The sequence below is a fragment of the Myotis myotis genome, unplaced genomic scaffold (assembly GCF_014108235.1).
Source record: "Myotis myotis isolate mMyoMyo1 unplaced genomic scaffold, mMyoMyo1.p scaffold_m19_p_7, whole genome shotgun sequence".
Lineage (NCBI taxonomy): Eukaryota > Metazoa > Chordata > Mammalia > Chiroptera > Vespertilionidae > Myotis > Myotis myotis.
Genome location: NW_023416379.1, coordinates 67,014,584 through 67,039,575, shown reverse-complemented (window position 1 = coordinate 67,039,575; position 24,992 = coordinate 67,014,584). Strand labels below are relative to the sequence as shown.

Here is a 24,992-nt window from a genome sequence, read left to right as displayed (position 1 = left end):
AGTGTGGTCGGGGAGCCGAGCTAGCTCGAATAAAGACTCTTTGCTTTTGCATCAGACTCGGCTGGCTCCCTGGTGGGCTTTTGGGGATCTTGATATCTGGGCATAACACTTCCAATAAATTTGTATTAAAAAGGCAACATTTCATTTAACAAAGCACCTTTTCAAGTTTAAACAGGTCAAATTTAAATTTTGTCATATATATTTAATATATTCATCAGAAAAATAAATTCTATATTAAAATACAATACAAACATTTCTAAAATCTATACCAAAAGAATAGAATTTCATGGGACCTATAGATTTTAAGGGAAAAGGCAAGGGTTAGGGCCAAAGCAGTTAAATTAAACCCTCTGTACACCATAAGCGCCTATAGTTGCTTTAAAAAATCATTTTTCGTAAGAATTTTCAACTGAAAATATTCAAGAACAGCCGAATTGTGAGTAATATATTTATTTTTATAATATTCATGGCAAATTGATTTTTTAAATTAAATTCAAAATATCGTGGCATGTGGGGATGGTTTCTGCTTTGGACGTGTGGCTGTTAGCTGGTTAAGATCCAATAAAATCTTTTATAGAAACTTCTACGGATGTTTTTTCAGTATCCAATTTAGTGTCCTACTGTAATCTTATTCAACGTCTTGATTTAGTGCTAAAAAAAAAAAAAAAAAAAAGCATCCCTTTCCTAACTCAGCACTTATACATTTTTATAAAAGCTCCAGTTGAGTCTTATTTTTATTAAAAGAAAAAAATTTGCAAACATTTAGGTGGCTATTATAAGCTTTTATAATCCAAAATTAGAGAAGGAAGAGGAAGGAAGTGAGGGAGAAAAGGACCAATAACCATAATCCCCTGGATTAAACTGGCTCATTAAAGTTGATGCTACAAATTCCCTACTATCACTCTACTAGTGTCAATATTTTTTTTTAAATTGCTAGGAAACTGAGAACATTTTAATCAAGAATGCAAGTGTGAAACTGTTAGTGGTAACAGAGGAAGAGACCTGAGATTTAAAGTAATTTGACTGAACCTCCACGAAGAAGTGCTGCAAGTGAACCGATAGCAAAGCAGGTAAAAGAAGTTCAGGATTATAAGAATGGATGCTACATTACTTATTCCTTCTGTCAAACAGTAATCTCAAATGTGATGTCAAAATAAAAGTTTATATGTAGGTTTATTCTATACTTTGGTTAGTAGCCCAGATATAGGAAATAAAACTGAAAGATACTTACTATAGTAACCATATAATACAGTGTCCTCAATCTGTCTGCTGACATTAGCATTAGCCCAGTCCTAGGACAAAAAGGAAACAGAAATATTAATGAAACATACATTTGTTTAACAGTTATAGTTAAGTTTTACCATGACAGAATATCACTCACAAATGTATCAACTCAAACAGGTATGGTCAGGACCTTCAAGAAGTGACAGACAAGTAAATGCTGAGACAGGAAGATAATATAGTTCTGGGGAAACACATAGAAACAGGAGGCGCCTAACTAAGACTGAAGTTCAGGGATAGTGTCCCAAAATAATGAAACTGAGACCTAAAGGAAGAGAGGTCATTCTTGGGGGTGGGAGAGGCAATAGGGAAGAGGGAAGAAAGGAACATACATGGAGAATTTGAAAAAAACTGCAAAAAGCTAAACAAAGATTCACCAGAGCTTTTTGGAAAGGTAAAAGAAAGCAGGTAGAGCAGCGGTTCTCAACCTATAGGTCGCGACCCCCTTGGGGGTCGAATAACCCTTTCACAGGGGTCGCCTAAGACCATCGGAAAACACATATATAATTACATATTGTTTTTGTGATTAATCACCATGCTTTAATTATGTTCAATTTGTAACAATGAAATTGGGGGTCACCACAACATGAGGAACTGTATTAAAGGGTCACGGCATTAGGAAGGTTAAGAACCACTGAGGTAGAGTGAAGGAGAAGAACAGGTTTGAAGGACTAGTGAATTATGATCATGCTAAGTATTTTGGACTTTGTCCTAAGGGCATGGAAAAAGTGATGAATTTTTATATAGAGTGACAAATATAATTTGTATTTTAGAAAGCTATTTGAATATATATTATATTATATGTACATATATATATATATATATATAGAGAGAGAGAGAGAGAGAGAGAGAGAGAGAGAAAGTATTATATACTAGAGGCCCGGTGCATGAAATTTGTGCACGGGTAGGGTCCTTAGTCCTGGCCAGTGATCAGGGCAGATCAGGGCCTTCCGGCTGCCGGCCAAGGCCTTCCTTCTGGCTGCTGGCTGGGGCCTTCCTTCCCCAGCTACCAGCTGTTGGCTGGGACCTTCCTTTGTTCCGCACTGGCCCCTGGTGGTCAGCGCACGTCATAGTGAGCGATCGAACTCCTGGTCTCCTGGTCAAACTCCCAAGGGGACACTTTTCATATTAGCCTTTTATATATATCTATATATCTATATCTATATCTATATCTATATCTATAGATATAGATATATAGATATTACCTAAAAGATGCCCTGGCCGGGGAGTTGAGTTGGTTCACGTGTCATCCCAATATACCAAGATTGGGGTACGAACACAGTCAGGGCACATACAAGAGTCAACCAATGAGTGCATAAATAAGTGGAACAAATCAATGTTTCTCTCTCTCTCTCTCTCTCTCTCTCTCTCTCTCTCTCTCTCTCTCTCTCTCTCCCTCTCTCTCTCTCTCTTCTCCCCTTCCTCTCTTTCTAAAATAAATTTTTAATTAAAAAATACCTAAAAGATAAATGGTGGTAGATGGAGACTTAACTTGGGGTGGTGAACAAAATATCACCTACACAATACAGTGTATAGTTGATGTGTTGTAGAATTGTGCACCTGAAACCTGTATAATTTTGTTAACCAATGTCACCCCAATAAATTTAATAAAAAGGCAAAAATACTTAAAATAGTCAATCTAAGCTCTTTTAAATTCATTCCACACAAGTTTTCTGTAAATTAGTAATTTAACTTAGAAAATTCATTCAAATTAACCTTTTTACACAAAAATATATATACATTAATGAATCAGAATTGAGTTATGATGGCAAGTCTTTTTATTGAATATCCTAAATTTTATGCAGATGAAAACTTAAACCTGGAGAGTCTAAGCAACTGGTCATTGCTATTAAGTAGCAAGGCTCAAATTAGTAAATGTAGGTCAATTTTTTTCAATATACTTACAGAGGCCAAATCATTATCAATATCCCACTATAAGTACTCTTAATGAAGGGTATGCACATTTAATTCTCCAAAAATAATTTAGGTTTCTTCCTTTTCTTTTTCTTTGCTTTTTAATCTATAGACACCTCTAAAAATGAACATCTACAAATTTCTTACAGACAAATACCTAAAAGAACAAAAATGTAGGAAATCCAAATTTAGCCTCACAAATGGAAAACCTTGACACATGATGCACAATGAAAAATAATATTTTTCCAATAGCAATTAAGACTATAAGAAAACTTAAGAAGGCCGAAAGACATATGAAAACATGCTCAAAGTCACTAATTATACCAGAGATGCAAATCAAAAGGACAATGCGTTATCATCTCACACCTGTCAGAATGGCTATCATCAACAAATCAACAAGTGTTGGAGATGATGTGGAGAAAAAGGAACCCTTCTGCACTGCTGGTGGGAATGCAGACTGGTGCAGCCACTGTGGAGAACAGTATGGAGCTACCTCAAAAAACTAAAAATGGAACTCCCATTTGACCCAGTGATCCCACTACTAGGAATATATCCCAAGAAACCAGAAACGCCAATCAGAAAGGATATATGCACCCCTATGTTCATAGCAGCACAATTCACCATCACTAAGATTTGGAAACAGCCTAAGTGCCCATCAGCAGATGAGTGGATTAGAAAACTGTGGTACATATACACAATGGAATACTATGCTGCGGTTAAAAAAAAAAAAAAAAGGAACTCTTGCCTTTTGCAACAGCGTGGATGGAACTGGAGAGCATTATGCTAAGTGAAATAAGCCAGTCAGAGAAAGATAAATACCACATGATCTCACTCATTTGTGGATTATAGAGAACAACATAGACTGATGAAAAGGGACAGATCCAAAGACTGAGAAACAGCGATCAGGCTATCAATCCCCAGAAGGAAAGTAGGGGAGGGCGGGGGTAAGGGGAAGAGATCAACCGAAGAACTTTTATACATGTATATAAGCCAAACCAATGGACATGGACAACAGGGGGATGGGATCATGAGTGTGCGGGGCAGTGGGGTGGGGGGAGGTTGGGGGTTAATGGGGGGGATGAGGACACATTTGTAATACCTTAACTAATAAAAAAAATGAAAAATGAAAATTAACATTTTAAAAAAAAAAGTATTCTACCGAAAGTGGCAGATTTTGTTATATATAAAAAAACAATTTAAAAATTAATAAACCCAAAACTCATTATACACTTTAAAAAAAAAAAAAGAAAACTTAAGAATAGGTTAAATAAAAATTTATGTTAACTATATAATGAAAACCAACAATTAGACAATTAAAAAGATCTAAAGAAATGGAAAGTCACATGTTCTCACATGAAAATATTATAAATATTAAATCCCTCCTAATTAATCCATGAAACTATATACTGCCAATCAAAATACCAATTACTGGGGGGGGGCTTGACATGCTGACTCTAAAAGTCATCTGAAAAACACAAGCAAGAGATGGGTAATTTTTTTGAATAACACCAACAATGAAGAATTTAAAGTTACTAAACTTTATTAAGAAAACATAAAAATCTATTATTATAGTAACCTTTCACTTCCCAAATGGCAAATTTAAAACATTAATTATATCCAATAGCGGCAAATGTGGAGGAAAAGCCATTTCCTACACAGTAATAGTAAGGAAGATAGTCTATAACCTAGATTCACATAAATCAGGACAGCTCTAAGTACATAGATATGTTTTAAATGAGTAGTACTATCCAATGAATGACATGAAGATCTCTTACTGGGTTGCCTGGCAACAAGGTAGCCCAAATGGGGCCTCCCCTTCCCACACAGGAGGAGGAGCCGCACCCAATTTCAATTATGGGACAAAGGGGCCCAAAGTTTCTAGGGTTCAGCAACTGGAATGTCCTAGTGCCCCATGAACAACTTGCATCTAAGCTCACACTTCTTGGAACCCAAGTCCAGACTGTCTATTTACCTGGAAAGCCACTCTTCTGCTTGCCCTACAAGAAGAGGCAGAGGCACCTCTGCTAAGATGTATGCACTTTGAGAAAGCTCACCTCTTTACAGAATGTCAAGTATATAAGCACTTGTTTGCTTACTAATAATTATCCCCGTAAATTCCTGCCTGCACCAAGTAATGTTTATTGATTTTTCACCATGAGACCTTTACCCAACAATATTCAGAGTAACACTGTTTAAAATATTAAAAACAACAACAACTAAACTGAAGACAATCTACATGCCTGGTAAAATGTATTACTGTACATTCATAACATGGAATATCATACAGAGATTAAAAACAAATATAAGTAAACTGGCATAGCTGGACATCCATGAAGTAATTTTGAGTATGGTGAAGCAGAACAAGTTGCAACCAACAGTTTTAACAGTCTTTGTCTAAAAAAGTACTGAAAGAAATACCCATACAGAAAATGGAAAGTGTAAGTAGTGCTCACCACATAGGAATGGAAAAGCACTGGGGAGAATTCTATGCAATGATTGGAAATTTTTTCAAGTATCTAAATGAATATGTACATAAACAAAGCTTCAGCTCCTAACAGCTGTGTTTCTCTAGTGATTGTTTATACATCAAAACAGAAGTTTAAAAAGATTTCTGAAACTTGAAGACTTTTGAAACAGGGTAATTACATCTATCCTTACACAAACTCCCTACCAATTTCCAAGACACTCCCATAAGGTATTAACATACCCACTGAGAATCTGTTAAAAGCTAAACTTTAAAATTGGGTAAGACCCCAACTTCAGGAAAAAAAAAAAATAAGTGTTAGAGAGATTGAAGGTAATTTAAAGCCAAAGATTCACTGCAATTTAGTATTTTTTACTCTGCAATGCTCTTTTGTTTAACCAAATCTTGTGCCAAAAAGAAACTAAGTGTTACTGTTACTATTTTAAAGCTAAAACTATGTGTAAAATATACAAAATTACTCAAGAACTATTAGTGTATTTGGCTTTTATACACTGTCTTGCATCCAAGGTATCTAATGTACTGTCCAAAGAACTTAGTTTATGAAACCTTCCTTCTTCCACATTTTGAGAACTACTATGCCCTTGATACATTTTATAAATCACCCCCTCCCAGAGTGGAGACCAAAGGAACTTCAGAGTAATTTAAGATCCAAAGGAATGTGAAACAATCAAGAACTAATACTAAATAGAAAATATTAAAGAAGAACATTTCAAAAGAAAGGAAAAGGGAATAAATATCATACGAAAAAAAGATGTATGGGTCATATATATAAAATTCCCTTTCCCATTCTTCAGATGACATTTTGAAACACTTAGTCCAACCCAAAATGACATTTGAATCTCCTTAATTTTACCTGATACCCTTCACCTTAGACCAGTGTTCTCCCTCAGAGGTGATTTTGTTCCCATGGAACATTTGGCAATGTCTGCAGACATGGGGTTGGGGGAAGTCAATATGCTGCTGGCATGTAGTGGGATAGAGGCAAGGATCTACTAAACATCTATAATGCACAGGACAGTCCCACACAACAAAGAATTATCCAGTACAAAATGTCAGTGGTTGAAAAACACTAACTTAGAGGTCTCTAAAATAATATGAAGCCAAAAGAACTTACTCAACTTACTACCAAATCTAACACCTAGATTCTACCTATATTCAATAGTTAACTCTTCCTTCTGCTAGGTGCCCATACCATGTATAGCCAATATTTCACTGTTAGACACCCCCGCCTAAACTCCTTTGCCTTCTCAAGGACACTGCACCTATAATAATAACCTCTCCACTCTCAAGAAGTTCTCCAACTCTACTGAATACCTAAGTACACAAACCCTACTAATTTCCATTAAACAACAAAGAGATCAATCCATACTCAACCACCACAAATAAAAACACCTCCCCTGACCTGACTCTACTCTCCTAAAGGACAAAACTCACCAGAAATTTGTCAGCATTCCCTATCGCTACCTTCTCACCTCCCTGTCCACATTTAGCCCACTCCAAGATGATAACCCTAATGCCTCAATGAAATTACTTTTCATGCTCTTCGGTTACCAATGACCAAAGCCAACAGTCACTTTTCTACCTCTCTCATTTCACTTCTCACCATTCGAAAAAGTTATCATTCTCTCTTCCTGAAACACATTCTTCTGATTATCATAGACTCCCTCTCCTGATTTTCTTCCTAACTCTTAGGTTACAGCCTTTCCCCTTCAGCTACTTCTACATAATGAGCATTCTAATCCAGCAATCACCAACCAGTTGTCCATGGACCACTGGTGGTCTGTGAGGTCCGAAAGGTTGGTGACCACTACATGGTCCAATGCCCTCTCTGACTACTCACTCTCCCCAATTACTAGTCAGTCCATAGCTCTAAATAACATCTATATGCTGATGATTTCCAAATACTTCACTCCAACCCAAAAGTCTCCCTGAAATATCAACTCTCTATTTGACACCTCCACTTGAGTATATATATCAGGAACTTGAAGTTAACTTACACTAAATACAACTCTTTTTTATACATTCATCTGCCCATATGCATGCACATGCCGTTTGTTCCTTCAGGCTTCCCTATTTCTTTAAGGTATACAAAAACCAGACATCGGTGCTTCAATTTTGTTTTTCCTTCACCCTCCGTAAGTAATTCATTAGTAAATCCAAGCAGTTCTATTTCCAAAATATATACCAATTTTAATCATTTTCTCTACTAGCACCACTCAAATCCAATTCACCTTATCTTTTATCTTCAATAAATTCACCTTGCAGTTAGAAGAAAACCTAAACTCATTAACATGACTTAAAAGTGATAAGTAATCTGGTCCCCACCTTCTCTTGATCTCAGCTAGTACCAAGCACAAGCCCCAACACCACACTTCACCCAAAAGACCAAACTCATCCACACCAAAAGCGTCTTTATCTATTGATCCGTTCTCCCTAAAGTCACTCCCTCTGGCCCTTTACCTGACTAGCTTCTCTCATTTAGGTCTCAAGTAACCTCAGCAGTCTGGCCTATCTACGTAATTTGGCCTTCCAATCCTCCTATCTAAATTGTCCACATCCATCTGTTGTATTTCCTCATATGAAGTTAGCTTGTTTTGCTGTTTACTGTTGGTCTGGTTTTACACTAAGTAAGCTCCATGAGAGTAGCAGCCTCTGCAGCACTCACATTTATCAGGTACATAGTACAAGCTTAATAAATATTAAGTGAATGAAAATATGTAGATGTAATGAAAAGTACAAAGTTCTCAAGATACAACTACCACCATCTGAGAGTAGGACTGAGGCACTAGGAGAGAGTTCAATCCTGATACTTAATAATAGGCCATAACAAGATTAATCACTGGGAGAAGGGAATAAGATATATTTTAGCTATCAAAACATTAAATGGCCCTGGCTGGTGTAGCACAGTTGGTTGGGCATCATGTTGAGCACAGAAAAGTTGCTATTTGGATTCCAGGTCAGGGCACATGCCCGGGTTGTGGGTTCTATCCCTGGTGGGAATGTGTACAGGAGCTAATCGATCGATGTTTCTTTCTCTCTGTCTTTCCCTTCTTCTCTCTCTAAAATCAATAAAAACATATCTAAAAAAATAAAAAAACAATAAATATTTTGATACCATACTTAACTACTAATTTTAATTTTACACAACGTATAAAATAGTATAAAATAAAGAATATTTGTTGACATTATGTTGTAATGTACCCCGCGAATCACAGAAGGACGCCTCAAGAAGTCGAATTAAAGAGTCACATTTATTGCAATCCAGGACTATGAGGGGCCATTCCCCAAATCTCATAGTAATAAGATGGCTGCAAAACCATACTTATATAGGCAAAGATCACAAAGGTATTGATTACATCACAAGGTTTGGAATGAGGAACCTGGTTTTCAAAAAAAGCAGTTTACAGAAGCAGAAGCAGCATGTTATCTAAATTATAGTTTTGGGTCTCCGGATCACTGAATTGACAGAAACACATTATCTAGAGCCCTGGGGTCTGGAATGAGGAGCCTGGTCAGACTTAAGCATGTTATCTAAATTACAGTTTTTGGGTCTCCAGAACACTGAGTCAACAGGGACAATTTAACTGGAGCCCTCTGACCTTGGAATAACTGTGCTGTCCTTCCCAGGTAAAGGAAAATGTGCTTTCTAAGACCAGTATGACCACAACCAATGGGATATTCACAGTACAATCAACAGGGTATTCAATCGAATGGGGTGATTTATATAATTCAGGAAATCAAAATAACTTTTCTATTATTTTAGCAAACAAATAAGTACAGAAACCAAACAGCAGGGTTAAAGTTAAACTACAGTTTCTACCTGAGATGATTGCTACCATACTTCAATTACTATCAATTTTTTATTTTCTTTGATTAATACACTTTGTGTAATACTATCCAAAGTTACTGGCCAACTATAAAAGACACTGTAATAGAATACTTACAGCTATTTTTTTTTTGAAAATTCAAGTTGAAAACATATTCCTCTCCTCTTCAAATAATAATTATACCAGGGATAATACTAAGGTATAGGTACCGCTAAAGATCCTAGTAAACAAAGAGCTCTGGAGCCAGTCTGCAGAGCTTCAAATCCTAGCTACAGCACTTAGGAGCTGTAAATAGGTTACATCACCTCTCCAATCCTCGTTTTCTTGCCCATAAAAACATGGACAATACTAGTTACCTCATACAGTTGTTTGGGAGATTAAAGGCAGTTAATATATGTTAACCATTTAGGACAGACACATAACATAGTAAATATTCAACAGATATTAGTTCATACAGTATTTGGCACATACTAAGTGCTCAATTAAATACTTGCTAAATGAATACCTATAGAAAGTAATGGTAATTTTTACAAAAATCAAAATAAATCTAAATCTAACCATAAAAACAGTTTCAAATTATTTAAGCCCAGTTGGCCAAATTCAGGAACTTATTTTGGAACCATGCATTGAGATAACTGAAATAATATTTTATTCAAATATTTAAGTACCTACATGTGTGTTAGACACTGGGCATATAACAATAAATAAGACCCAGTTCCTGCCCTATAGAAGCTTATACTAATAAGAAACTGAAATTAATCTGAATAAAAAAGGAACTCAGAAATCTTCCATTTCAAAACCCTTCATTTAAAAATAGGAACAACCTCCGGCCGCACCCCTCCTTCTCCTCCCCCTGCAAAAAAGGAGAAAATTAAAGTCTTGAAAAGTTAACTGATTTGGCCAAAGATACATGCCAGACAGTTAAGAACCCAAGATTAGAACTCAGGTCTTATAATTCCCAGCCTAGTGGTCTTTTCACTATACCACACTGACTAAAAGTACTCAATAAATAAAGATTAAGATTCTGATCTGCCACTAACAAAAACCCTTCTAAATTATTTATTTAGTGCATTAATGCAAATCAAGTCAAATACACTTCAAGCTATGAGAGGCACAAAAATAAAACCTACTACAATTAATACATTTTCAGGTTAACAAGACATTCTTCAAATTTGGAGAATTGTCAAAATAATAGTCTTATGTCACTCAATAGTCTATTTCTAGTCTTCTACGTTAGTTGTCACATTCTCAGCGCCTATGCTGCATTTCGATTCTCATTTATTCCAGAGACAATAATATATACTGGACTAATAAACTTAAACACTTAATTGCCAAGAATCTGAAAGAAATAAAATCATATAGTATAATAATTACCTTAAATGTACCATTTTGATTTTTCATGTAGGAAACCAAAAATATATCCACTGGCAGAAGTGCTGATGTGATAAGTGCAATTGCCAGAGAAAAAATTGCTGTTATAGTGGAGACAACTTCGCTTTCCCGCTGACTTTGGTATTTACGAACATATATCCAACAGAATGCCAAAATAGCCTGAAATAGAACAAAAAGAAAATGTTTTGTTATTGCCCTATATATTCTCCAAAACTGATTTTAGCATGTGTTTGTTTCCAATTTATATGAAACTTTAATAATATGAAACTTTATATCAATATCAATTAAAAGTTCTTTTAGATGTGTAAAAAACTTAAGATTGATAATTTTCAAAGCCTATTTCATGGATGCAGTACTACCTCACTTAGGTGCAAAGACACACACAAAGTAAAAGTTAATGATGACAGTGCTCATTTGCCTATATCCTCACAGAACACAGTACAATAATTAATGGTTTCACACAATGTCATAGTTATAACTAGCTTTGAATACTTTTTCCCTATAGAGCTCTCCAACCTAAAGGAGCTATAACTACATGTTCTATCCTACTGAAGCATCACAGAATATAACTTGAATTGAAATTAACTTCTGCCCCATTGTGACAGTTCAGGAGTACCATTCAGCTAAAGACTAACTAACTGCCAAGAATCACTATGCAACTGACACATTATACTATAATTCAAATTTTAAAGAGCATTAAACCACAAAAAGTGCACAATGAAAATGGATACATGTGCATTGCAAGGAACTTTCCAGTGAAAAAAAGTACACTCAGAGAGGTACTGAGGCTGACATCTCTAATCAAGCAGGTACTCTTAATAGTTAGCAATGTCTTTCTATTAATTAACAGAGTAGAGGAATTCAGTCTCCTGATTCTCTAACTTTAGGTTAACATCGGAATCACCTGGAATACTTATTAAAGCACAGGCTGCTGGGCCCCACTCCCAGAGTTTCAGACTCATGCGGTCTGAAGCCGGGCCAGAAAATCTGCATTTGTAGCAACTTCCCAGGTGAGGCTGTGCTGATCCAGGGAATACATTTCGAGAACCTCTGCTCTACTCAATTATAGAAGATTAGTGTCCTGGTGCATGAATTCCTGCACATTGGAAGAAAATTAATTAGAAGAAATATTTTAATATTGCTATTCACCCTTTCTCTATAATAAAGGTGTCAGAGATGAAAGAAAATTAGTAAAATGTACATGAATATATAAATTGATAAATAAAAAATAACATGATATAACAATGAATATTTTCCATGAAATTTTTACTGTCAGAATCTTCATTCAGCATTAATTTTTTTAAATATGCTGGGTATTCTGGAATATTCATTATCATTTGGACAAACTTTCCCTTTGCTACAACATCGAGTAAATTTTCCATCAGATGGTTTTTCATCAGAGAAATTTAGGGATAGGCAAAATTAACATGTAACAGTCATTCCACCACAACTGTATTCGATAATTGCATCCTCAATTACCTCATTTTTACTATGAAGGCAGTTCCTACCAGTATTGATAGTACTTGTCGGTGACTGTTCTTCAGACATATTCTGTCAACAATTTCGGCTTCAGAATGTCAACAAAAACATGATGTCATTACATGGCACCCACAGCCACCATCTGTGGACTGGGCTGGGCTGTGGGCTGCATTTTGCGCCATGGCAGCATTGGCTACGATTTGGTAGGCTGTTGCTCTGGGTTGGTGGTGGGGCCTGTGTCTCACTTGGGGGAAGCTGAGTGTTGCTTTGTCGGCGCCAGGTCCACAGTGCCGTTTCTCTCTGTGCGCGTCATAAGCTCCTGAATTGAGCATCTGCCCCCTGGTGGTCAGTGTGCATCATAGCAACCAGTCGGACAGTGGGAAGGACACTTAGTATATTAGCTTTTTATATATATACAAGAGGCCCGGTGCACAAAAATTTGTGCACTCGGGGGGAGGGGGGGTCCCTCAGCCCGGCCTGTGCCCTCTCGCAGTCTGGGACCCTTCGGGAGATAACGACCTGCTGGCTTAGGCCTGCTCCTGGGTGGCAGAGGGCAGGCCTAATCCCTAGGTGCAGCCCCTGGTTGGGCTCAGAGCAGGGCCAATTGGGGAGTTCGAGCGCCGCCCCGTCATGCACAGAGCAGGGCAGATTGGGAGGTTGCGATGCTACCCTCAGTAACGGTCAGGATAGGGCTGATTGGGGGGCTGGGGCACCGTCCCCTATCACAGTCAAGGCAGGGTCAATGGGGAGGTTGCGGCGCCACCCCCTGTCACGCACAGAGCAGGGCCCATCAGGGGGTTGGGGAGCTCCCTCCTGTCACACAGAGCAGGGCCCATCAGGGGGTTGGGGAGCTCCCCCCTGTCACTCACAGAGTAGGGCCGATAGGGGAGTTGGGGCACCGCCTCCTGTCACACACAGAGCAGGGCCGATCAGGGGGTTGGGGCGCCGCCCTCTATCACCCACAGAGCAGGGCCGATCAGGGGGTTGGGGCGCCGCCACTCTCACACTCAGGGCAGGGCGCCCTGATGGGGAGGTTATGGGTCTACCCCATCACACACAGAACAGGGCCCGTGGGGTGGGAGGGTTGGGGTGCCGCACTCTGTCACACACAGAGCCGCAGGGCGATCAGGGGGTTGGGGAGCTCCCCCCTATCAGGCACAGAGCGGGGCCGATCAGGGGGTTGGGGCACCTTCCCCTGTCAGGAACAGAGCAGGGCTGATAGGAAGGTTGTGGCCCCCGCCTCCTGTCACATACAGAGCCGCAGGGCGATCAGGGGGTTTGGGAGCTGCCCCCTGTCACGCTGATCCCGGTGCCAGGAGGCCTCACGGCTCCGCTGATCCTGGTGCTGGGAGGCATACTACCCTTTTACTATATAGAATAGAGGCCTGGTGCAAGGGTGGGGGCTGGCTGGTTTGCCCTGAAGGGTGTCCTGGACCAGGGTGGGGGTCCCCACTGGGGTGCCTGGCCAGTCTGGGTGAGGGGCTGAGGGCTGTTTTCAGGCTGGGACTGAAGCTCCCAACTGCTCCTTTTTTTCTTTTTCTTTTTTTTAATTCTGAGCCAGCGTTAGCTCTGAGGCTCCAGCTCTTAGGCCTCCGCTCCTGAAAGCAAGTATCTGGTTTGCTTAGATTCTACAATCAAAACTCTGTATCAACTCCAGGTCTGAGATCCCAGCTAGCTGAAGCTGGTTTCTGGGGTTTTGTTTAGCTTCTATTTTTGTAACTATGTTTCAAACTGCCAGCTCAGAGGCCTGCAGCGGCAGGCGGGGAACGTTGGAGTCCTCCGTCACTGAAGCAAGCAAGCCTCATGTTAGTTTCAAGCTGCCTGGCTGCCGGCTGCCATCTTGGCTGGCAGTTAATTTGCATATCTCGCTGATTAGCCAATGGGAAGGGTAGCGGTCATACGCCAATTACCATGTTTCTCTTTTATTAGATCGGACTAGGGGCCTGGTGCACAAAGATTCGTGCACTGGGGTGGGTCCCTCAGCCTGACTTGCCCCCTCTCCAATCTTGGAGCCATCAGGGGAGCCCTCTCCAATCCGGGAGTTTCTGTCTGTCTTTGCAATCATACGAGTGAATTGTCTGAGACCCCAACCCAGTTTGGTTTGTTGCTCACAGAATAATAGAGGCTGTTTTCTTTTCTTTGCTTCACTGGTGGAGATTTCCTGGAAGTTTTAGGATATCTTCCCTTTAATTTTTCCTAGATACTCTGATTGTACTTATGTCTCTCACCTTTGTTTTCCCTACATCCCCCACTGCAACAGTAACTTGCTCCAGGCTCATTTTGCTCTATTGCCTAGGACCGTGGTCGGCAAACCGCGGCTCACGAGCCACATGCGGCTCTTTGGCCCCTTCAGTGTGGCTCTTCCACAAAATACCATGTGCGGGTGCACACGTACAGTGCGATTGAAACTTCGTGGCCCATGCGCTGAAGTCATTATTTTGTGGAAGAGCCAGTATTTTATGGAAGAGCCACACTGAAGGGGCCAAAGAGCCACAAGTGGCTCGCGAGCCATGGTTTGCCGAGCTGCAGTTTGCCGACCACTGGTCTAAGAGATCCGTCTGTCACCAGAACTATGATTCCCAGCATTCCTGGTGCTCCCTGCGCTCTTGGTTTTCCCTTCCTGCTCTGTCTCCGTCCCACGGCCTCCCACTCTGCCCAGTCCTCTAAGTCATCAGCTCTCCCTCTCTGCTCTCCGTCTGGCAGCTTGGGGATCCAAGTTCCCCAAGCTGCTCCACTCTCTGCCGGCTCTCCTGCTCTGCTCTCCACCCAGCGCCTGTGTATGCAAATTAACCTGCCATCTTTGTTGGGTTACTTTGCATACTCACTCCTGATTGGCTGGTAGGCATTGTGGAGGTACGGTCAATTTACATGTTTCTTTTTTATTATATAGGAGATTATACGATAGATGTCACGTAAAATAGCATCTTAGAGAAGTTCATAAAAGAAACTAACATATAACTTGCCAACTATTATAAGGGGTTGGGGACTGCAGTTGGGGTGCAGTCCCCAACCCCTCCCAAGAGATTCTGATTTAACTGGTTTGGGCTTTAGAATTTTTTTTAAAACTCCCAAGTTTTTTTTAATGAGCAGCCATGGCTGAGAAACACGGGCAGAGGTAGGAATGAGAACAGATGTTTGCTAAACTAATGAGCACACATACTGCCTGGGATCATGTTAAAATGCAGATTCTGATTCAGTGGGACTGGATTCTTAAGTTTTCATTTCTAACAAGTTCCCAGGTGCTGATCTAACTTTTGAGTAACAAGAGAGAATGTGCTTTAAAGAAACGAAGACTGTCTTATATAGTAATGGGAAATTTGAAAGGTGGTGTAAGCCAAATTACTGAGGCTCTTGTTGAGACAAGATAGAAGGGTTTGATATAAATTATCAGCTTAGAGGAACGAGATCTAACAATTCCTTATGTGGCAAACATTCTGCTTGCCCACAATTACAAAAGTTATCAATCCTAGTGTTCTGATTCTTTAGTAGATGACTGGCAACAGTGTGTTAAGTCCCCAGACCCCTGGTAGTCCCAAAACCCTTTCTGAGGATTTGCAATTTCAAAATTATTCTCATAACAATACTAAAATGTCATTTGCCTTTTCCACTATGTTGATATTTACACTCATAGTGTATAACTCATGGCGGGGAAAACTGCTGAAAAATTAAGCATGAGTCCAGACAATGGCACCAAACTGCAACCAAGGTGTGATGGCTGAATCCAGGAAAGGTGGATACCTGAATACCTAGGGGTTGGAAACCAATTGACAAGGAACATTATTTTTACTTGAAAGCACAACTGACTGACTATGGTTGTGCAGACGTGGATATTTGGCAGATTTTGTCAAAAAGAACAAAGGGGACCTATCACTTCAACAAAAGCAACTGACCATATTTGTTGCCAATGGTCAAATTCAAGCTTTCAAATGAAAATTAGAATTTTGGAAAACTAGTATCCAAAACTGTGCTTGACTGTTTCACAATACTTACTTCTGGGATTTCTTATAACAAGATCAGTGGTGATATTAATGAATGTAACACTTTTATATTATGTAATGAAATATATATCCACATTTGGGAGATCTGTATAACTCAGTGAACCAGTGTTTTCTAAATGACAAATGCATCATATTATAAAACCATGCATGGTGAAAAGACCCATTCAAAGTACAACATGGCCCAATGGATGCTAATGAGACAGAATTAAAAGTTCATTGATAGAGTTTCAGATTCCTTATTGCAACTAACCTTAAAGAAGCTTCTACTACTGAGTTTTGGTGTGGTATTAAAGAACAATGTCCACAATTACCTAAAAGATACTCCTCTGCTTCCAACTACATATCACTAAAACTGGATTTTCTTCATATACTTCAACCAAAGTAACTTATCTCAAAAGGCTGAATGCAGAAGCAGACATGAGAATCCAGGTCTTTTCTAATCTAATAAGCCAGGAATTAAAGATGTGCAGAAAATTAAACAATGGCCCTTATTACTAATTTTTTCTACTTCAACATCCAGTTTCAAATTCCTAATTCCCTTCTCATTTTATTTTGTTCCTACTTTAAGATCAACTTAAATTCCTTCCCATCTTCATCTATCCAAAGTCTACCTCAATTACACTTTCTTCCAATATTGTTCTCTAATCCCTGAAGTCTTATTCTATAAAATCATACTTTGGTTTTCAGTACTTAAAATACCTGTTTCAAGAATCTTTGTTTTCCCACCTATCTTCAGATTCTCTCAGAGGCCACAATTTCTTTTGTTTGCATCCTCCTACAATTGACAGCAAAACTACTATCTGTGAAATGTTTATTCATTGGTAACAGCCAAGATATTCCCACTAGACTTTGATACTCGTTACTTGTTTGTTTTTCTTCTAAACCTACTGAATACGAGGGTCTGGAAAAGCCAGTGAACTCTCCAAGTACAGGACTGGAAGGGCTATGGAAACCACAGCCAAGCTTTAGGGTTTCCATTTTCTTCACCAAGACGGGTAAACCATGTTCCCATGTGAACGCAGTATTATTTCCTGCCAAAGCAAAGGTTGCAAGAGAAACCTTTTTGTAAGTTTTCACTTCTTTTCTTTTTTTCGGTAGGGTTTCTGGTAGAGTTGCGACATGTACCAGCAAGGCATATTACATAGGCTGTAGACGCCGTGTGGCATCCAATAAGTACAATTAAACGTCTTGATTTCCAGAAGTGGAGTTAACAATTGTTTGGTTTGACTTCTGTTTTTGTTTTCAGAATGCAAAGTGGCTAAAATACCTGGGGACGGAAGCCAACAGCAGGGCTGAATGAAGACGATGAGTGTGAATGGGGCAGGGTGGGAAGGGTAGCTCAGATGGGTGGCAATACACACGCCCTGATCCTGGCAGTAGAGAGGGTTACAGCTTGCCCCACACAGGTTTCCTTCTACACCTACCAACAGACTAGAAAGGAATGTGCAACCTTGAAGTCACAAGGAACGAACACTCAAGTCACCAGGGCAGAATCGCACAATGGGCTGGGAAGGTTGGAGACTCGATGACCCCGAGGTAGGGACCTGGTGCAGAGAGCAGCAGACAGGCCCTGCTCTGAGTCCACCACACCAGGGCCGACAGAACTTGCAAAGATCGGGCACAGCTGCCCCACCACCCAGTGCTCCCGCCTCACCGGGGACCAGAGGCCTCCCCACCCTTCCCCACCCGAAGGTCTCATTCGGCCCCAAACTCCACCCGCCCCAGGGCCCAAGTCAGGGGTGAGGGCAAGAGTTTCGGGAAAGGAAACCTGCAATATTAGATGTCTTCAGGAAAAAGACAGCGAAAGAGGCCGAGAACCAGTGCCCCGTCCCCCAGCCCCCAGCGCTGCCCCCATCCCCGGCGCCGAGGAGCCCCCCATACCCCGCCAGTACCCCCACAGTCCCAGGTAAAGGCACGACAGGGAGAAGAGTGCCTCCCGCGCCCCGGGAGGCCAGCGGCGGGGCCGGCCCCTCCCTCTCTCCCACAAACGTAAACACGGGGAAAACTCCAAGCGCCTCCCCTACCAGCAGTAAGAGGCCGAAAATGCACCAGCCGATCACCAGCTCCGCCGAGGCCGCGCCCGCCGTCTCCGCCGCCATCTTCGCTTCCGGCCCGGAAGGCTGAGAGCCGGGTGCTGGGGAGAGGGGAAGGGAAAGGGGGGGAGTGCGAGGGACGCGGCGCCCGCGCACCCTAAAGGTTAAAGGGACGGAGGGGGTGGAGCGAGTGGTTGCCAAGGAGACCAGCCCATCAGCGTCCCTTGGCGACAGGTCGGGCGGGGGGGCGGAGCGGCCGGGACCACTCAGGGCCGGCGCGCGCCGGGACGCCGTGACGTCACCGCTACGTCAGCGCGCTGTCGGCTTCCGAGGTGATGCGACGGCCTAAGCCAGGCTGTCCTGCAGCAATGCTAGCTTTTGAGATGCTACTTGATTCGGCCCCAACGGGTGGACTGGAAAAGCCAGGGAGCGCCGCAAGGGCTGCACTGGCTGTATCTGGAGATTCAAGCCAACTCGAGGTGTTTCCACCTCCTCTCAACGGGAAGTTTATCCCCGGCGTCCAAGGCTGAGTGCGGAGCAGAGCTCCTCACCCGGGTCCAGGAAAGGCCGACTCTGAAGACACAAAGTTTACCTACAGTGGTTCTCAACCTTCTGGCCCTTTAAATACAGTTCCTCATGTTGTGACCCCCAACCATAAAATTATTTTCGTTGCTACTTCATAACTGTAATGTTGCTGCTGTTATGAATCGTCACGTAAATATCTGATATGCAGGATAGTCTTAGGCGACCCCTGTGAAAGGGTCGGTCCAGCGCCAAAGGGGTCGCGACCCACAGGTTGAGAACCTCTGGTTTACCAGCTAGTAGTTGACTTTCTGATTTGCTGGTATTGGAGCCTGGCCTGGCCTGAGAAAATTCTTTGCTGGAGACTGTTACGTGATATTATGGTCTTCCTCTTTATAGCTGTACATGTGTGTGCATTTCCATGGTGACTTCATATCCCAAAGGTATTTGAGTTTGTAAACATCTAATGAAATGGCAGGTTCTTGTAATATTAGTAGGAGAACAAAACGGATACTGCCATGGGTCCGTAATGAAGCAGAGGGAAATAGTTCCTGGGAAGTCTTGCCCGGTTGGGTCCACTGCAGGGTAGGTACATATTTAACCACGGCATTCAACAAACATAATTGTAATGTAGTCAAAACACAATTTCATGAGTGAATCCCACCATCTATGCATAATAAGTCATTTCCTACCTAGGACCTGTTTCAGGCTGGAATCGGATAGCAGGAAAGAAGTGAAATGGTCTCCCTGCCAGGACAAAAGGAGGAGGGAAGGGGAAAAAAAGAATAGACCGCTTTAACATGAATTGGTACCATACTGGGCCTGCAAATGTTTGAACCTGATTCTTCTGTGGAATATTCACTGCTCTGGAGACCTCTCTCCTATAGTTACCTGAAAGTGAACAGAGACATCTCTATTCTGGGTAGTCATTTAGAATTCCTTCTCCGGCTGCAGGGCATACTGTGGTCTTTCTTCTGCCTCTGTCTTCTAAGGTCACCTAACCCTCTCCTGGAGGCCCACTTGGGTTGGAGGAGAGGTCTAACCTGGACCAGTTTTTCCATTCCCCCACACGATGAAAATCTTTTCTATCAGAAATGATCAGACATAAGCTTGCACCAAAAACTTTGGGAACACAAGCCAATCCCAATGTAGCTGCATTCTCCCAGGTATACCATCAAAGCAATCAGCCCATCTTTGATAGATCCCTGAGGGAGTCAGTCTGCCCATCACAGTTAGCTGTCATAGTTCTTCCAGGCCTGAATTGGGCACCAATCCTTTGTATTTCTCAATTGCAAAAATCACATTTCAAATAATCCAAGTAGCTCCTTTGAGACTTCCTATGCTAGGTTAGGGGTTAGATGGTAATATCGCACCCCAATCTTACCCCCTATACTCACATCACTCCTAGGGGTTAGAGGTGGGGATCCACAGATCAGCAACAATTCTGGGGGGAAAAATCCCTTCAATTTTTCTTCTATTCCATTAATATTTTATTTGGCTGAAGAGTCCAAGCATTGTAGAGTAAATTCTTCTTACATCCATTTTTAATTCTGCACATAAAGGAGAATTAATGTTTAAGGGCGAGACAAAGAATTAAAGATCATAATCTTCCCTGGCACTTTACATTTTATGTAAAATTGGAGCTCTTACCATGACTGAACTGAACCTTCTTAATATATGATGTACTCTTATTTAATTAACCCCATTTAATAAACTGGGTTCACCCTTTTGCTGATTCTGAACACCTAAATATTAGGGTAATATTGAACAGTTGCTTGATTATCAGGTTGGAAAAGCCTTAGAAACCTGTATTGCTGATGAGAATGACTAGTTACAAGGATAGTGGGAGTTTGAATCAGGAAATTGGGGGAGAGGAAAAAGAGAAAGGGTGGTAGCTGGGCAGATAGAGGTGTGCACATCAATCATTGCTTCATTCTTTCACCTAGCCAGGATGTATTATTCATTCATACAAAAGACCAGCAAAGACAACACATTTCTCCTGAATGATATGCATATGCATAGGTCATGAGGGTAGAGCCCTCATGAATGGTTAATGCCCTTATAGAAAGACCCCAGAAAGCTCACTAACCCCTTACCCTATGTGAAGTTACAGTGAGAAGACAGCCAGCTATAAACCAAGAAGAGAGCCCTCACCAAATGCCAAATCTGTCAGCACTTTGACCTTGGACTTCTTAGCCCCAAGAATTTTATAAATAAATTTATGTTGTTTATAAGCCACCCAGTAATTGATATTTTTGTTATAGCAGCCCAAACAGATTAAGACACCTGGAATTACTATAAAATGCCCTTGTCCCACCCCCCACCCAACAACTCATGGGAAGGTACCAAGATTTCTGTGGACTCTGTTCCATTTTAAGTTCAAAGAAGTGGCCATGTATAGCCCATCATTTCCAAGGGGTTTAATAAGAGGAAACAGTGTAGAAAATCTATCTGAACATAGACCGTTTGACTATATTAAGAGGGCTAGAAGCCTTCAGAGGGAAGCAATGTTTGTAAGGGAGCAACTATCCTCACCCTCATTCCTCTGTCCCTCAGCTTTTGAACAGTACTCCCTAAGGCCAGTGGCAAGAGTGTACCGATAAGTTGGAGGGTAGGACTGAATTTGGGGAGAGGTTCAGCATCTTGCTGCAAATGCTGAGTGTGGCTGACTCACAGAGGTACCCGGTGCTGAGCTGACATAAAAACATGTGCTGAGGAGTATCTTGGTACAAAAACAGTGTGGATTAGCTTCTTCCCATCTTCCTCTCTCTCCCCAGCAAACTCACCCTGAAGGCCTCAGTGAACTGCCTGAGAACCACCCTATCCATGTGCTTGTGTTTCTGTGGAGGGCTAAGGAAAGATGCAACAACCTCTATTGGAGGAGGCCTTGCTGAGAATTCTCTTGGCCTAAACTAGAAACACATAGACAGAGGACACTGGGGTGCGGCCCTAAGTGGGAAACAGACCAGGCAGTGAGGTCACCTTAACACCCAAACCAGAAAAAGATTAAAAAAAAAAAAAATACAATGAGCCCAGATGCCAAAAGTCTCAAAATTCTCAACAAAGAGTTTATGAACCAAGGACAATCACTTCTCTCACTCCCTAACCCCAGTTGCACTCAAGAGGTTACCCTCCATGAGCTTGGGGATGAGGGGAGTGTGTTAGGGAAACAAGAGGCCTGAGAATAGTTTCTCATTTCCTTGTATGAGGGGCTATTGGAAAACCAAAGATAGGAACATGCCGGGAACCGGTCCATCCTTGCTGTTTCAAGGGACCTGGCATATATGGCATACTGTTCTTAATATGTTTGCTCACCTTCTTGGCACTATGTGTTTTAACCAAGGTCACCTCTCTGAGAAAGGTTGTTTCCCCAGGTAGGGATTTTCCCCTGAAGTTAGGGAGGGAATAAAACCCCTTAACTAAGTGCCAGGCGGGTAATTAATCACTTTAACTACGAACAATCATGCTTAAGCTACATAATCTTTACTCCCTGGAATGGAGATAAGAAACGCCTTAACCTTTGGAATAGAGATTGATAGGATTGGAATCAACTGGTATAAATACAGATGTAACAAGACAACAGGACACAGAACCTAGACACAGAACCTACACAGAACCTAGAGACAGAAGAACTTCGCTGGAGAGAACATGGCAAAAGATCCTGGACAGAAACTGGAGACAGAACCTAGCAACAGAACATGGCAAAAGATCCTGGACAGAAACTGGCAACAGAACCTAGAGACAGAACCTAGAAACAGAACCTAGCAAGAGAACCTGGCTGAAGAACCTAGAGACAGAACGTGGCTACAGAACCTGGATAGAACATGGCAAGAGAACCTGACTAGAACCTGTTGACCGAACCTGGCTGGAGAACCTGGACAGAACCTAGCAAGGGAACATGGCTACAGAACCTGGCTGGAGAACCTGGAGAACCTGGCTGGAGAACCTAGCAAGAGAACATGGACACGGAACCTGGCTGGAGATCCTAACCAGAACTTGGCTAGAGATCCTGGCTAGGCTGCTGATCAACTGGACGCTGTCTCCGTGTCATTCCTTCTTCGCTGACTCCGTCCACACCTTTGGGGACCCCTGGACCTGCTGGGGTTGGACCCCAGCAGGAACATGACCAAATAACATATGCTGGGAGGTTAAGGGAAAAGAGTGGGCTGGAAGAAAAATTTATGTCAATGGGACACAAAAGAAGTAAAGAGAATAAAGAAAGGAAGTAGAACTGGAGAGTAGAAGGGAGGATGAGTCAGGAACACACAAGGATCAGGGCCTACGGGAGAGGTCAACAATCTAAAAGAACCTAATAGCTGGGTTGGTGTGACTCAGTGGTTGAGCATCCATGAACCAGGAGATCATAGATTCCTGATCAGGGCACATGACCCGGGTTGCTGGCTCGACCTCCTGGTAGGGGGTGTGCAGGAGGCAGCCAATCAATGATTCTCTCCATCATTGATGTTTCTATCTCTCTCCCTCTCTCTTCCTCTCTCTGAAATCAATAAAAACATATTTTTAAAAAAAGTTTTTCAAACAAACATAAGAACCCCATAGACTAGTCCTGGCCAAGTAGCTCAGTTGGTTAGAGCTGTGGTCAGCAAACTGCGGCTCGTGAGCCACATGCAGCTCTTTGGCCCCTTGAGTGTGGCTCTTCCACAAAACACCACAAAATACCACGTGCGGGCACGCACGTACAGTGCAATTGAAACTTCGTGGCCCATGCACAGAAGTCGGTATTTTGTGGAAGAGCCACACTCAAGGGGCCAAAGAGCCGCAAGTGGCTCTCGAGCTGCTGTTTGCCAACCACTGGGTTAGAGTATCATTCCCATACACCAAGGTTGCAGGTTCCATCTCCCATCCAGGCACATACAGGCAGGGTCTACCAATCTCTCTCTCTCTCTCTCTCTCTCTCTCTCTCCATATATATATATATATATATATATATATATATATATATATATGCCTAATATGCAAATTGTCCCCTTGGGATTTCACCTGGGAGACAGGAGTTCAATCACTCACTATGACATGCACTGACCACCAGCTGGCGGCATGAAATGAAGGAAGGCCCCAGCCAGCAGCCAGAAGGCCCAGATCAGCCCTGATTGCCGGCCAGGCCTAGGGACCCTACCTACCCTGCACAAATTTTTTTTTTTTAAATATATTTTATTGATTTTTTACAGAGAGGAAGGGAGAGAGATAGAGAGTTAGAAACATCGATGAGAGAGAAACATTGGTCAGCTGCCTCCTGCACATCTCCTACTGGGGATGTGCCTGCAACCCAGGTACATGCCCTTGACCGGAATCGAACCCGGGACCCTTCAGTCCGCAGGCCGACGCTCTATCCACTGAGCCAAACCGGTTTCGGCCCCTGCACAAATTTTGTTTACTGGGCCTCTAATGAATGCATAAATAAGTGGAACAACAAATCAATGTCTCTCTCTCTCTCTCTCTCTCTTTCTTTCTCTCTCTCTTCCTCCCACCCCCTTCCTCTCTTTCTAAAATAAATAAATAAAAGTTTAAATAAATTAATTAAGTAAATAACCCCATAGAAATAATTTCAACACTTAGTTACAGAAAACAGAGTCAAACTAACCACATAATAGGGACTAAACTAGTTGATATGACTTACGCCCTGAAATTAGGCCACAGCAGAGTACAGTTATGCATTCAAATTAACTATGTGTATTATGCCACTGGGTATTAATATATTATTTTTAGAAAACAGCTAATTTTTCTACAGCAATTTTTTACCTGTTGAAATTTCAAAATATTATGCTGTCCATCTAAATAAGACACTTGAAAAACCTAAAAATGTCGCTTTCTGTCATTTTGTCTGTGGTTCTACTGCTAACAGATAATCCTCCTTTTGATTGACAAATTCTTTCTTTAGCTATTTTAATACCTTCAGTCAGGTTACAGTTAAGCCTTGCTGGCCTCAGATCCTAGTGACTTTGCACTTGTCTGTCCTGATCCATTATATGTTGATTTAGAATTTAGCTCTTTGTTGTGCTCCATGTACCACCTACACTTAATCTTCTGTCAAAAGGATTTAGCA

General features: G+C 41.5%; 1 protein-coding gene across 3 annotated transcripts in view; it reads right to left on the bottom strand.

Moving 5' to 3' along the window:
- Positions 1-18,689, bottom strand: part of LMBRD1 (LMBR1 domain containing 1) — a 79,575-nt gene extending 60,886 nt beyond the window's left edge. The window contains exons 1-3 of one of the 3 annotated variants that reach the window (XM_036317319.1): positions 18,401-18,689; positions 10,882-11,058; positions 1,232-1,292 (exon numbers count right to left, since the gene is read on the bottom strand). In XM_036317319.1, the coding sequence (XP_036173212.1) occupies positions 1,232-1,292; positions 10,882-11,058; positions 18,401-18,475 (313 nt within the window). In that variant the 5' untranslated portion in view covers positions 18,476-18,689. Of the gene's footprint in view, positions 1-1,231; positions 1,293-10,881; positions 11,059-11,803; positions 11,822-18,400 lie in introns of those variants that run through there. The other 2 variants (XM_036317318.1, XM_036317320.1) reach the window with 2 other exon arrangements.
- Between the last annotated feature and the right edge of the window lie 6,303 nt (positions 18,690-24,992).